The 14,756-nt window shown below is 34.2% G+C and overlaps 1 protein-coding gene across 2 annotated transcripts in view; it reads right to left on the bottom strand.

The window, feature by feature from the left end:
- Positions 1 to 12,074, bottom strand: part of fgf24 (fibroblast growth factor 24) — a 29,735-nt gene extending 17,661 nt beyond the window's left edge. Inside the window, exons 1-3 of one of the 2 annotated variants that reach the window (XM_039751858.1) lie at positions 11,269 to 12,074; positions 11,069 to 11,105; positions 344 to 521 (exon numbers count right to left, since the gene is read on the bottom strand). In XM_039751858.1, coding sequence (XP_039607792.1) covers positions 344 to 521; positions 11,069 to 11,105; positions 11,269 to 11,300 — 247 coding nt within the window. In that variant the 5' untranslated portion in view covers positions 11,301 to 12,074. The remainder of the gene's footprint in view (positions 1 to 343; positions 522 to 11,068; positions 11,106 to 11,268) is intronic. The other variant, XM_039751860.1, reaches the window with a different exon arrangement.
- Between the last annotated feature and the right edge of the window lie 2,682 nt (positions 12,075 to 14,756).

Below are 14,756 nucleotides of genomic sequence, written 5' to 3'. Positions count from 1 at the left end.
AGATGCTGTGTATACGTAAAACAAAAAAAAAATTGATAGATTTGACCAGGATAATCGAAGTAGACTTATTTTAACCAACAGTATCACTGATCGGTAATTTTCATTAAGACTTCCTTTGATTCCTAGATATTTATCATTTATAGGACAAAGACATTTGAAAGATATTTTTTTTTTCTCAATTAAATGTCACTGACCAAAAACTCCAGCTGAGTTCCTTCTAATGAATACTTTTGAATCCAACCAATTGTTATGTGTGCCATTGTTAAATATTATAATTGTTAATTGTTTTTTTTTCTTTCCACTCTTTGTACCTAAACTATACTGCTAAATAATTCTTTCGTACCATACTTGCCCCCATCGTCTCCATTTGCGTTGATTTTCTTTCCAAGGATCTGTACATGTCTTCCTGTTGTCCTGCTATACAGTTGATAAATTCTAATTTGCTTTCGGCTCAGATCATCTGGGTTTCGGGTATGATTCTCAACATAAACCCGGAAGTCTGCAGCTGTCTGCTGGGATTCCTTTAAAATAAGGAGGAAATGCTGGGTTAGGCATGGTGATTATCTTTCTTCACATCAGTCCATTTTAATTTGGCTAATTAAAAATGAGGGACACGTGACAATTACAACACTGCCTTATGGAACACAATTGGCCTTCAATACTTAAAAATGTTACAGACAAAATGTACAAGATGTGTTTATTTGTTAATATTATACAAAGGTACAAGGTGATCCTAATGTGTGGAGCCCTGAGTTATGATGTATCACAGTATTCCTGAATAAATGTATGAATGAGTGAGTCATGGCAAGTAGAAGAAAAAGCCTAATATACTGGAACAATTACAGTGAAACATTGAACAAGAAATTGCTGCCATCACCCCTTCAATGCTTGAGGATACCTTTGTGCTGAGTTGATCTGTGTTTGCAAGAAGAAAGCAACCATTTCCAACACTGACTTCGATTGGATCATTTACACATCTATCAAGGTGTGCACTGAATTTATTTCATTTCTATTGCTTCATTATTACATGAACACACATCTAACTTGGGGCCCTGCCCATTAGTATCTCCCAGTAGTATTTGTAGCAAGGGGTGCCATGTAAAATCCATCCAGCCAATTGTTTCCAAACCCAATTATTCCAAAAAAGTCATGACAAAGGGGAGCTTATATGTCCTGTGATATGCAAAAGTGATAGAATTGATAGAATGATAATTTCCATTCTTGTTTCTCTTAAAAAGGGCATCTTGCATTCTTAAAAGAGTGTGATTACTGAAAAGATTTAGTGTGTTTACAAGAATAAGATACCAAAAGAAAGGCAGTATACATGTTAAGATGCTCTTTCCTCACTGTATTAAAGACTGAACAGTAATTGTTTTTACCTGGTTATGCATATTCAATTAACATTACTACTGCTTTTCATTTAAAAGAGTTCTCAATTAAAAAATGTTTATTAGTCTCTAAAGTACTTGGTAATGGTACCTTTTTAAAAAGGTTAAAATAAGGATTGACTGATTAGATTAAAAAGGATCCGCAAATTTAAGGTAGGGCTTTGTGTTCAGAATACTCTTCTCAGGACAACCCCATAATGTTCACTGCCCTTTCCATACATCATTTTAAGATTGTAGTGCACTATAAATTTCTCACAACTCCACTGACCATGTGTACTGATGTCACTGGCAAACTTTAAATCTACAGTAATATGATTTTTATTTAGAGAATAAAAGAATAAATGTAATTATTTGAGAGGAAAGTTCCCTAACCCTAACCCATGTTAAACTAAAGTTTCAAACAGAAAACAGTTAACAGCTGTTGGTGATTGAATCTAAAAATCAGTGTCCTGAAAAAACAGAAAGACACACAAATACACCCACTCTATTTATCTATCTATCTGGGAAAAAAGCAACCCAGTAATGTAACTAACGCAATTTCACTCTTGGTTACTACTAACTCTCTCCTTTCTGGTCAGATTGAGTAAAAAGACAGCAATTAGGGGTAGGTTGTCATCTAATAATCAACTTCCATGGTGAAGGAGCTATTTTACATCTAAAGCTGTTGTGTTTATTATGAGCACTATTTATCATGTTTCTTTTCAGCTATTCAGTGTGGTCTTCCTTGGGACTCCAACATTCTAATGTGTGTTTCTTTCTTTACTTAACATATATAATCCTAAATAAGGTACAAATCCACCACAAATAACACATATTAACGCAGGGATAATTCAGAATGATCAATTAACTTCACACACATATCTTTGGGATGTGGGACAGAAAACAGAGTACTTGGTAAAACTCTCATAGACACACAAGGATGATATGCTAACAATACACAGCAGCCATGATTCAACCCAGGACTTTGGATATGCTTGTGAGAGAAGCAGAAAGTAATTTGCCTTTGGTCTATGCTATTCCTGTGTTACTATAGCTGATTGTGTAAATGTAACCCTACACTTTAAAGTCATTTCAGACTCTAGCTTCCCATAATTTTAATACTAAATTAAGTGAGTCCAGAAAGGATGGGTGGACGGGTATTTTTTTTTTTCCATTTACATAAATAAATGTTTTTGAGACACTCTGCATGCGGAACAAATGTAACTAGGACATACAGGCTCAAAAGTACATTTTAATATTTAAAAACACCCTATAACCGTGTAATGGACAAATTGGTTCATAAAACTGCTGGGTGGATGCATAAATTTATTTTTTATTTGGATATAGCATGTAGGCGCACTGCTTAATAGATCTGTCTCACAGGTCCCATGTTAACTCTGCTGTCTTTTTCTTTTTTGTTAGAGTGTGAGCATTCTTTACTTGTCTGAATATTCTCCAGGTACTCCTGTATCTCCACTGGCATGGGTTTTAAACTGCATAGTGATTCTGAATTGGCCTGGTGAGGATGTGTGTATGAATGGGTCCTGTGATGGCCTTGCACCTGATACCTCCGAAATAGGCTCTGGGCCTCCTCGACACTCAATTAGATTAAGTGGGTTCGATGATGAAAATTGTGATTACTTAAACGTAACTGCAATTATTTTATGAACTCAATTACCTGGATTCAAGTCTGAGCCAAGTCATTGACTATACAAAGTTGTACAATCACTTTATGTCACTTGGATTAACTCTTAGTGGTATGGTTTACCCTTTGCTTCCCAAAGAAACCGATGTTATTTTAACTGACAAATAAAATAAATTGATCTGGTGTCATTAAATGATTCTGAATGTGCTCTGCAAAATGAGTGGCATCTAATATAGAAGTCATTTGTGTTCTGTGCCTCACGCTGGTAGTATAGGCGTCAGCTTTCTGCAATCCTTAATTTGATGAATGGTCCAAAAAATGTTTGTCGTGTTTGTTTTTTTCCTGCAGTTTTGTGAAAAGAGCTTTTGTTTTATTAGTATGCCTTTCACCATCATCATCATCATCAAGGGGTTTACCAGCAGTTTATTAAATATGTCCATTACTGAGCTAGCCTATTACAAAGTATTACTTCAAGATTTTATTTTATAATTCTGTAATTTTTACACAAATGTAGTCCACATGAACATACTGTGTTTTGCATTATGTGGGGTGCCATCTCAGTTGTTTTTTCTCAAGCTCGGGCATAAGCAATATTTCATAGAGAATACAAAGAACTCCCACAACGTAGTTCAATAAAGTGCCAACCCAACTGAATTGATTTCTTTTAATTGGATTTAATGCACTCCCTCTTATTAGTCAGATAAATGATTTCCGTCTAAGAAGAGAAATTACCTCCTTTTGCAATGAAAATTGTAAGTTTGAATTCTTGTTACCAAAGGGGTAGAAGTAATGTGATTTTTGTTTGAATGAATATGTACATTTTGAGCTTTCTAGATAATTAGTTTTCTTTGTTCACTTTCCTTCCTCAGATTACATTTCTCATTCTATTACCTATTTGCATTTCTTCCCACTCTTAGAGGAAAAGGATGATATATCCATGTTATTTTAGACCAGCCTTCCTTTTTTCCTTTATTTTTCATCTTATCCTTTAAAATTGAATCTATTTTTGCATATGAGTTCATTATTTTATATACTATAGTGTTTCTCTTTTTTTACACTAAATGTAGAATTAATTTACTTTTTGTTAAACTCAATCAGTATTGCTACCTTACCTTATTGTTTAATTCGAACAATAGTTTATTAAACAATAAATATTGTGAAAATTGTAATCATAGCATATTAGTATTAACATGATTTTATATAATTCGGAATATTTGCAAATTATCCGTTAGAACTTTGCTTAGCTTTAGTTTACCTCAGAAACCATAAAATAACATTCAGTCAGGTTTTATAGAAAGAGAAAGCTGCAGAGGCAAGGATAACCAACCGTCATTTACCAACTCTATTTTTTTAATATATTTCTTATTTGTATATAAAGCTTACTATTTTTCTCTGTAACTGTCAAATGTCTGCTTATATTTCTGTGATAATTTATCAACTGCCACAACTGTGACCTCTGGCCATAATTTAATTGAGCATTTTTAACAGAACAAGCTTTTCAGAGTTTTGTTGTCCACTCACCATATAAACCTATAAATTTACCAATAAGAGCCCTCTAGTGGTTATAAGTTGCATTAAAGAAAAAGTGGTTGAATATTTCTACAATGAAGACACGAGTGTTTTTGGTTAATTAGTCACTTGAAGGATATAAACTATATAATCAACTGGGAGCAAGGTGAGATATAAAAATGCCTCTAAGTCATCACAGCAATTAGATTAATGGCACAAACAAACAAAAAAAAAAAACTCTGCCATTAAACATTCTGAGCTTGTCATAACGTACTGCCTATGGATGATTTCCTTATTCATGGAGTTTTAAATAATTTCTTCCATCTTCCATATCTTATCACAATTAACAAACCATTTAGTGGAACAGGAAGCAAGTTCTTGAAAACTAGCACAATAGAATTTTTGTAATTATTATTATTAATGGGTGTAATGGCACCTAACCCATTAAAACTAAGAGGAGACTATAGAAGTAAACCTTTTTTGTCCATGAGCAGCTTTTGAAGTATTCCTGTGTTTTTCTGCCAATTGATCCATCTGTGCATTCAGAATCGGTAATTTCAATTTTAGGTTTTTGTACTCTTGCCAAAAACTAATCTCACTTCTGTATTGTTTAGTAATTATGTAGCAAATGTCTTTTATGTGGGTTTCCTCAGGTGGAAAATTATATAGGTGTTACATATTCAGACTCTGTTATTTTAACCACAAAAAATTAATTGTATTTACAACATTGAACTACAAGTCTACCAAGATCTAAATTGCTGGCACAGAAAGAAAGTCATTTTGAGATGCCTAAGAATGTAGCTAATAAGCTGCACTGCAGTGCACTTCAACTGATGTAAACTACTTTACTATTGCCTTTTAATATAAAAGTCTATCCACTTGATTTAATCTCCAAAATTAGCCTAAATATATACAAAACACTTGTCAAACCTTACAGAAATTGGGGACTATTTATAAATATCTCGAGTGTTTCATTCAGTAAAAGAAATATTTTAGTAGCAGACCATTTATTCCAAATAAATACATTCAGAAAACCAGTAACAGTGGCTGAGCAGCACACTTCACAGTCAATTATCTTTGACTTGCAGTTTCCAGTTTCTACTGGTATGAGCTACTCTATCACTGCCACTGGATTCCAGACCGAGTTTTGGGTTGGGTGTCTTTGTGGATATAATCTGCAGGTGTCTGCCCATTTTCATTAATGTTCCTGCTCTTCATCACCATTCAAAAAGCAGAAAACAGATACAGTTTGATTCCCAAAGCAGTTGCTTTCTGAATGGAGTTTGCACATTCTTCCAATTTCTGCATGGGAATACTATATCTCTTGGATCTCCAGTTTTCCTTCCACGTTCCAAAGATATGCTTGTTGGTTGGTTTGGTGTCTCCAAATTGGCTGCTGTGCAAGTATGAGTGATGGATTAGTACTTCATCCAGGACTGTTTACTACCTTATGCCCAGTACTGCTGTGAAAGGCAAGGCAGACTAATCAGTGATTAAGAACATATGAAATGGGAAGGTTTCTCCAACTTGCTTTTGTCCATCAAAGAATAGTGAGTTTTATTCAGTGTTTAGTGCTGAAATGTGCCCATCATTAAAAGAACACCTGCAAAGTTCTGAAAGCTCTAAATGTTTAAAGTAAAATCTAAGACGGAGAGAAGAAATGTATGCAGCTAACTGCTGTTGCAAAAGAATTGTGTATACAAGTGTTTAATTGCAAGTGAAGTTCTTCATAGAATTAACACATGCTTATAAAATAAAGGGACACTTTTTATGCTTTGACAAGCAAATATTAATGTTTGTTTTGTATCATTTTCTGAAGTGTTGATAGCTCCACTCATAAGGTGCAAACCCACTTCTCAATTTCAGCAAATTCCATTTTGTGATATATGGTGTATTCAAATTTTCTTTGATTGGTATTTTTATAGAACTGATTCTTTTAAGTGATTTATATCATATTAGAAAGAGACAGAGCCTACAGTGCCTAAAGAGATGAGGTCCACAGACTGACAAAATAGTGTTCTGTAAATAATTTAACAATGAACACAAATACCAAGAAAGTTTCTTGAAGTTTCTGGACTTCAGAAAGCACAGAACTACTTCCTCTCTATATCAATGGAGACCAGGTGGAAAAGTTGCAGACCTTCAAATTATTGGGAACCTACATTTTAGAGAAACTTTCCCAATCTGAGAACATCAAAGCAATGGTCAAAAAATTGCAACCGAGATTGCACTTTCATGAGAGTGCTCAGGAAAAACAACTTAAGAGCAAAAACTTATTGGTGGCTTTTAATTGTTCCGTTATCGAGAGCATGGTACCTGGATGCATGGAAACAGACAAGAACGCTCTCCAGAGAGTCATAAACAAAGCACAAAAAAAAAATTCACAGGCTGTTGTCTGCCCTCCCTGGAAGACATTGCCCACTCCTGCTATCTCACCAGAGCCACAAACATCTTTAAGGATCCTTCACTCCCTGGTCACCACCGTTTGAACTGTTGCCCTCTCGTTGCTGTTATAGATTTTTGAAAGTATGTACTGATAGATTCAGAAACAGTTTCTATCCAATTGTCATAAATACATTGAACAAAAATAAGCAAATTAAGGCAGTTTAAATAATTTTTGTACAGTGCTAGGAAATAGATTCATACATACTATTGCTGCTCCTGTGCAGCTACTCCCCAAAAAAATGGTATTATTTGTTGTATTACTACTGGTTTTATTGTTATTTAATCTAATCTTTTTTTAGTATACTTTTACATATAATATCACTGTTTTTTATATATATATATATATATATATATATATATATATATATATATATATGTTTGTATTACGTGTTGTAGCATTGGTTTGTTTTCACAAAAGTTGTGTCATTTTTCTTTTGTAAATTCGCTATAAATCATTTTACAATGACAATAAAGACTTTCTATTCTATTATTGATGATAGAGTTTCTAGAATCATTATTAGAAGTAAAAATGTCTACCTTTATTGCAAATGTATTAAATAACTGTTTGAAGCTATAGCACAATGCCCAAACATTGCAGCACTGTGATTTTTTTCTTTTCTGGTATGCATTACTATTCATAGTTAGCCTCTTCAATAAGTAAATAGTGAATCTCTCCAATTGCAGATTAGATTTTTAAAGACCAGAGAACTTGAACTTTTGTACATGCTATACCTTGTAAAATGCTGATTAAAATTGTTTTAAGATGTCATTTCAGTAAAATGCTGCTTCTATTCATTTGCCTAAGTTATTTAAATATTTAAAATGTACATAACACCATAAAAAGGCAAGAACACATGGCACAAACTAAAATTACAAGGGACTAGTCATTTGTGAGGGACTGGCATTAGGCACAGTTCCATTGCTTTAAAATAATTGCTTCATAATAATTAAAGTCTTCACTTATTTTCTTGAGAAAGATACCATCAGTTAATTAATTTTATAAATTTGTATTAAGAAACAATCTGGACAAGACTTTGATCCTGTATCCGTGGAGCTCACAGTCCCCAGGTCTGTTAAGATAGTTAAGTAAAGCTGGGCCAGGAGACTTGGATTAAGAACTAGCATGTTTCCCTGTTTTCATTCTGAAAATTGATCTTTCCATGATGCAGTTGGCTTTAAAGTGTGAATTTCTCTCTGAAGGTCACTAATACTCACTGATCTTCTGAACACGACTAAACAATCACAGTGAAAAGGGATGTTTTTAAACATTAGTTGTGTTTTGTTTTAAACTTTTTGACAGAACAACGTGCTACGCATTTTTTTTTTATTCACGTATGAATGTACTGATATCATAGATTCACATAGTACTCCATATGCTATTCTTAAGTAGTTGTCATACAGGATATGGGTGATGTATTCGATTTATTCAAGTCACTAGCAAACTTTTAAAAGTTTGTATTTTATTTAAATCCACATTCCTTTAAAATATAAATTACACTGAAATCCCACAGGTAACTGTCACAAGAAAAATGAGTCAGAAAATAAACGTTTGTAGTCTTCCACACCCGCAATAAATTTAAGTTAACAGATGAGGAACTGCAGACAGACTAATAATCAGGACCACAGGTTAAAAAAGAGGCCAAAAAACGAAGAAACCGATAATCCAAATGTACTAAAACGTAGTGTATCTTTACATCGTCTGCATGTAACAAATTAATCTTTAATGACGTGTATTCGTTCCTGTCTTTTCACACGATACCGCAAAACATTAAGATAAAAAAAAGTTTGAAAATATTCCCAAAAGCAAGTTTTACATTCTTGTGTGTCAGTTTTTAACTGAGAACAGGACCCCGCTCTTCTGTGATCCTTACTCTGGCGTGTCTTTTGTTCGCCGCCTGTTTATATAAAGTGGAAAAAGTGCTGCGCTCGGTTCCTACCAAAAGGAACAATGCAGGGCTTTAACGAAATTTTTTACATAAATCACCTCTAGTCGTTATAGCGCTACCATGGAGTGTTGTTATTAGATAACCTTCAAGGCTCACTAATGGCTTTGGCTACGATTCAGATAACACTAATACAAAATACAAGCAAATAGTCCTTCTTTTGTAGAATTTTTGATGCAATATTTGCGAAGCATCCAGCTGAAAACCTTAAGTCATTTTGACTTAATGCTGTACTTAAAAATGTTATATGTTAAGTGAACGTTCTACCCGTGTTCCCGTAAGTTTCCTTCGAGAAAATCTTTCTTAGTAAAAATCCTGTCAAGCTGATAGTCAGCTGTGACAGCTAATACGGAGGAACGTACTGGCGAGCGCAACGTCCAGTGCTGCGACCAGCTTTGCACCCGATGATGCCAGATAAGGTCCAGGAAATCCACAGACACACGTAGATAACTGGCAATCAGGCCAAACTGTTACACTTTAACGTTAGGTTCACTGAGTCGAGTCGAAGAATAAAAACGGCGTAGCCCATCAGCGTTCATTTTAATGGTAAAGGTAGTGTGAGTAACCACAATCAAATTATAATAGGCTGTCCGAAAAATAATTATTACCGAGGGCTGTTCGCTGAGTTGGATGTTTGAAAGACATAACAACGTGTTATTGGTAACATACCTGACGTCAGACAAAAGCCGTTTCTTCGGGTACCACGGTAAGTCCATCCTGTTTGTGAAGTCGAGTTACTATTAATCAGAAACAGCAAGAAAACCTTGTACAGAATGAAAGGCGTGCTGATTGTTAAGTTAAATACTTAAATACTCCTTCGATTATAATTACATTTTTTAAAAGCGAAAAACGCAGTTTAGCCAAAGCCTACTACTAATGAAAATCCTTGCGTTTATGACTCTCGGCACTGTTCCAAGCTTTCAAGTTGCCGTGCTCAAACCGTAGAAATTTTCCCCGTGTTTCAATGACTATAACAATGGGCATCTACGTACACATTTTCAGTTACACTAACATGATTCTTTATATACATATTTTAGCATGTGTTATAATAACAATAATAATCATCATTTCCTGTTTATGAATACGCTTTATACCGGCACCAATCGGCGCAAGGTTGGAACAAAGCCTGGACCAGACACCCGTCCATTGCATAACAACAATGATAACAATTTCATCAGGTTACAGATTAAGCACTATTCCTGAAAATCATTTATAAATTTAAAATATAATATTCACTGCAGTGAAGAGGAATTAGGAAGTGTAATAATTTGAATTGACGTATTTTTTTATGAGCTTTATTTATAAAAGTATATAGTTGTACGGTGAATGATAAATAAGCAGACGTGAATGGTGATGAGAACAGCCGGGTGAAGACATTATACATACACGCATGGAAATTATATATATTATATATATATATATATGAGAGAGAGAGAGAGAAATAGACAAGTATACCAACCGAACAATTTTAAATGACAGCTGCCCGTAGGATTTCTTTCTCTTTTTTCAAATCACAATATCCGTAATCAAACATAAAATGCTCAGACAAACTTTTAAAGAAATGAATATCATCAACACTCGAAAAATAATTGATAGTGGCATATACTGTAACAGGTAACGTGAATTTAATAATAATACACAGAAAATATATTTTGTCGTGATATCAAAATATACCAGATAATACATGTTTTAAGGCAACGAAAACGTTATTAATATGATTTGGAGAAATAAACATTTTACTTAATACGTGCTTTCCAAGAGGTCATGTACTTTATATTCCCCCTCCTGGTCGAGATTAGAATGCAAAATAAAAGAAAATAATCTTCTGCATAAGCACTTGTTCTTTCAGTGCCTAATGATTTATTCATTTTGCTCTCGGATTACCTTCAAAAATACCTTATTTACTACTACACTTTAATTTTCATTTTCAGGAGTGAGGATGTGATTTTGTGGAGGCACCGTTGTGAAAGGCGTTATAAATGTTACAAAACCTGCGTGATAAATGAATAATGGAATTTCATAAGATCCTAAGCAATTCAAAGTAATAATTAAACTGTATGCAATACGTAAAAATCAAAAATATTACTACATCAGTTATTGTAAAGGTTCAGGGCACGTGCCCGATAAAAAAAAGAAACGAAGTTTAAAAAACACCTTACCTGAACTTGAAAGTAGAAAACCAGCAAATGTAAACACCTGAGGGGGGAAAAACAAGGATCAATAAAGCCAGTATAACCACAAATCAGCAATAACAAAATCCACATATGAATGTCAAAGTTTGGAATTAGCGACTTCTATTGGTAAGAATGTAAATATTTTTACTTAGGCAATGTAAAATCATAAAAAATGGAATCCTTACAAGTAAATGAATCTTGAAGGAAAAAGACGCATCTTTTGCCAGCCGAAATCCACCTGTTTCCAGAGCAAAAATGAAAGACCTCTGAGGAAATCAGGAGGTTCACCAAAATCACCACTCTAGCTTTTTTGGCTTGTTTTCGTTTTTGTTTCACAATAAATATCCAGGCGGTTTCCTTGAATCCCAGCAGAATGTTAAATTAGCAAAGTAAAACTGTACCAGGGTGTCCAACATCGGAGGCTTCCTTTCTTATGCGTGAGAAGAGAGAATAGATCGTTGCAGCGGTGCGGAGGCACATTCATCGAAATATATGAGTTCTCATAAGCACATAGGTATAGCAACTGCTGATTCCCATCCACATCGACAGCAGATTTAAACAGCGAACATCCGCGCATAAACAAGTAACAAGTTGTACAGCGTTGTCTTGTGAGGGATTTTCGGCGGTGATGCAACTCCTTTCCTTTTTAAATGTGCAACAGCTCCAGAGATCAGAGAGGCTTCAATCCCGAATTTACCTGGAGGGGACATCTAAACGCACACCTTAGCACAGATCATTTTAATCACGAAGACAGCCTTGTTGAGATGACAAACAAAAATGACTATCAAAAGAAAAATATCAAATATACGACGAGAGAAAAAGTCACGGTTTGTTTTAGACATATACGAGACGTTAAAATGAAAAAAAAAGAACTCCAAGAAGTGCAGCAACCGGCTTCCTCGTAAGAGGTTGAAAACTTGAGTTTTATCCAAGAAACTTATATGCAGAAAGAGAGGCGGGGGGGCAAAGAGAGAGAGAGAGGGAGAGAGCGAGTGAGCGAGCTAGAGAGAGAGAGAGACAGAAAGAGAGAGAGAGAATGAGAGCGATAGAGAGAGAGAGAGAGAGAATGAGAGCGATAGAGAGAGAGAGAGGTAAGTCCCAGCCAGCCTCTATGGGGATGATGTGTAGTGTGTTGTCTGAGCTCTTGTATTCGGATACAGAAGCTGTTACAGCTAGACAATTAAGTGAATAGCCTTTTTAGTGGGTGGAAACTTGTCAGTCGAGTGCCCGCGATTCCCACCTATGAGAGTGAGAGAACTGCGAGCGACCATCAGCATACTTAAATTACAATAGCATGCATTCTTATTATCACTTATTAGGGCTTCTTTCTTCATTTTTAAAGTGTATAATATCTCATGACGTATAACCTAATCTTTGTGTAGATACGCTGTTTATAATGTAATCTTTGCACAATCACCCATTCTGATACACACACACACACACGCACACACACATACATATATATATATATATATATATATATATATATATATATATATATATATATATATATATATATATATATATATATATATATATATATATATATATATATATAAAATATCTCACAGTTGTTGTTGTTGTTGTATAATGTCCCACAGTTTAGTTGTGGTTAGGCAGTGATGCGTTGGGTGAGTCGGTGGCTTATTAAAAGCCGACCCGCTACGCTCACATCTTAAACAATATGTCACTCTGGTTAAGCGACCAACACCTTTTAAGTTCGAGTGGGCCACTTTTAACATTTAAACTTTAAATATTAGAAATTAAAAATACAAAGAAACAATGATGATAAAGAGAAAAAGTAACCGAGTGCAGGCAAACATTTTTTCGATTTTTGTTTTTTGCGTAATTTGTACTGTGGTAAGAGAAAAGCAAAATCAAAAAAACATTGTAGATCACAAGATAAACGAAACCATATTTCTAATAATTTTGATTGAGATGGAACGTAAACTCAGTGCAGATAGACACCTTGGTAAATGTGGCGTATTTATTACTTACTATTTCTTTCTTTTTGATAATTTAACTGAATGTTACATAATTCCATATATCCATTTACATATTTTTCAAGGTAGACATAGTTTATTGTGCTTAGAATAGAATGCAACACAAATGCCGCTGGAACTGGCATGGCCTTCTCACAACCCTAACTTAATTTGCGTTAAGTTGGTTTAGTATAGTAATAGATTGATGGAAAGAGACAACATATTTTTAACAGAGCATGTGTCTCTGATATTTAGACTACTTGGTTGGAAAAAAGAAATGTGTAGAAAAAAATTCCAATGATTGCATACTGGAATGTGAAAATATACCTCATTATATGCATTTTGAATAAAATGTTGCATTTCAATTTGGTCTGAAACGGGCAGTAAAGTTCAATATTCACTGTTAAAATTCATTCAGGATTATCCTCCCATCTATCTATTATTATTTGATAATATTTAATACACAATTTATATTCAAATGATAACTATTCTGTAGTTGTATTTGTTTGTACTGAAATTGTTGTGTGGACTTTCATAGAACCATTACTTGACAGAGAACCATTTCACTTTGTATATGAAATTGGTTCTTTGGGCTTTGTAAAGGTTCCCAATATGCAGAAAAAAAACAGAATTTTTTAAAGTATAGTAGGCTGACTAGCAGGATACCAAAAGATCAAGAAAACTTGAACTTAGCCAGTGTTATTGAAAGCAGCAAGAGTCCTTTTTAAAATCATGAGCTCATTGGGATTTTACAAATCTGTTATCGTCTGTTATGGATCTAAATAAGTAAAGGTTCTTTCTCGAACATTTATGTGGATGGTTATTTGGGGAGTTCCCAATAGTAACACTCTATCTATCTATCTATCTATCTATCTATCTATCTATCTATCTATCTATCTATCTATCTATCTATCTATCTATCTATCTATCACTTTTTTCCCTCAAACGCACAGACAACATAATATGATGGACTTGTTTCTATAAATATATGTATATTGTTTATATGTTTGCCTATCCATGAAAATTGTATTCTGCAACTAAAACACACTGTTCATTATATTAAAATATGGACTAGATGTGTACCATAACCTGTTTGCACATCTTCAACCTTTAAAGAAGGAAACCCTTTAATTGCCCAGAAAAAGATAATTTAAAAAGGTAATTATTTAATATTATCAGGAAGCTGCAAAGTCTATTTGAGATTACATATATGGGTAAAACAGCAATAACGGAAATGAATATTAATTATAGAGTAGTTTTATTAATTTCTATCTAGATAGTTGCTGCACCCCTTATCTTTAAGATAGTGAGACGTAAGGAGAAATATTTTGTGGATTGTGTTTGCTCTTTCCAGACACTATAGAAATTCAGGTGTCTTTCAGCCTCTCCAAGGGAATATTGCTCTAGTACTCATGCATTTGCATAACTGCTCTTAAAGGGATGTGACAATCAGTGTTTACAGCTCCATTGGAACTCCCAGTGAGAAGATAACACCTTTCTCCAAGTAAACCATGTTGACAAACAAGGTACTGTATATAGCACCATATCTTCTTCTGTAATACATTGTAATTGTGACATTAGTATTAGTTCATCTGACTTACAGAATGCTGCCTAAACAATTTCAATAAAACCAAAGTAGTCCAGTATTGAAATGTTTAAAATTTTCAGTGCTTGCCCTTAATGTAGACTCA

This window comes from Polypterus senegalus, chromosome 4 (assembly GCF_016835505.1).
Source record: "Polypterus senegalus isolate Bchr_013 chromosome 4, ASM1683550v1, whole genome shotgun sequence".
NCBI classification, from domain to species: Eukaryota; Metazoa; Chordata; class Cladistia; order Polypteriformes; family Polypteridae; genus Polypterus; species Polypterus senegalus.
The sequence above is the reverse complement of the archived record's forward strand: the minus strand, read 5'-3'. Positions and strand labels throughout refer to the sequence as shown.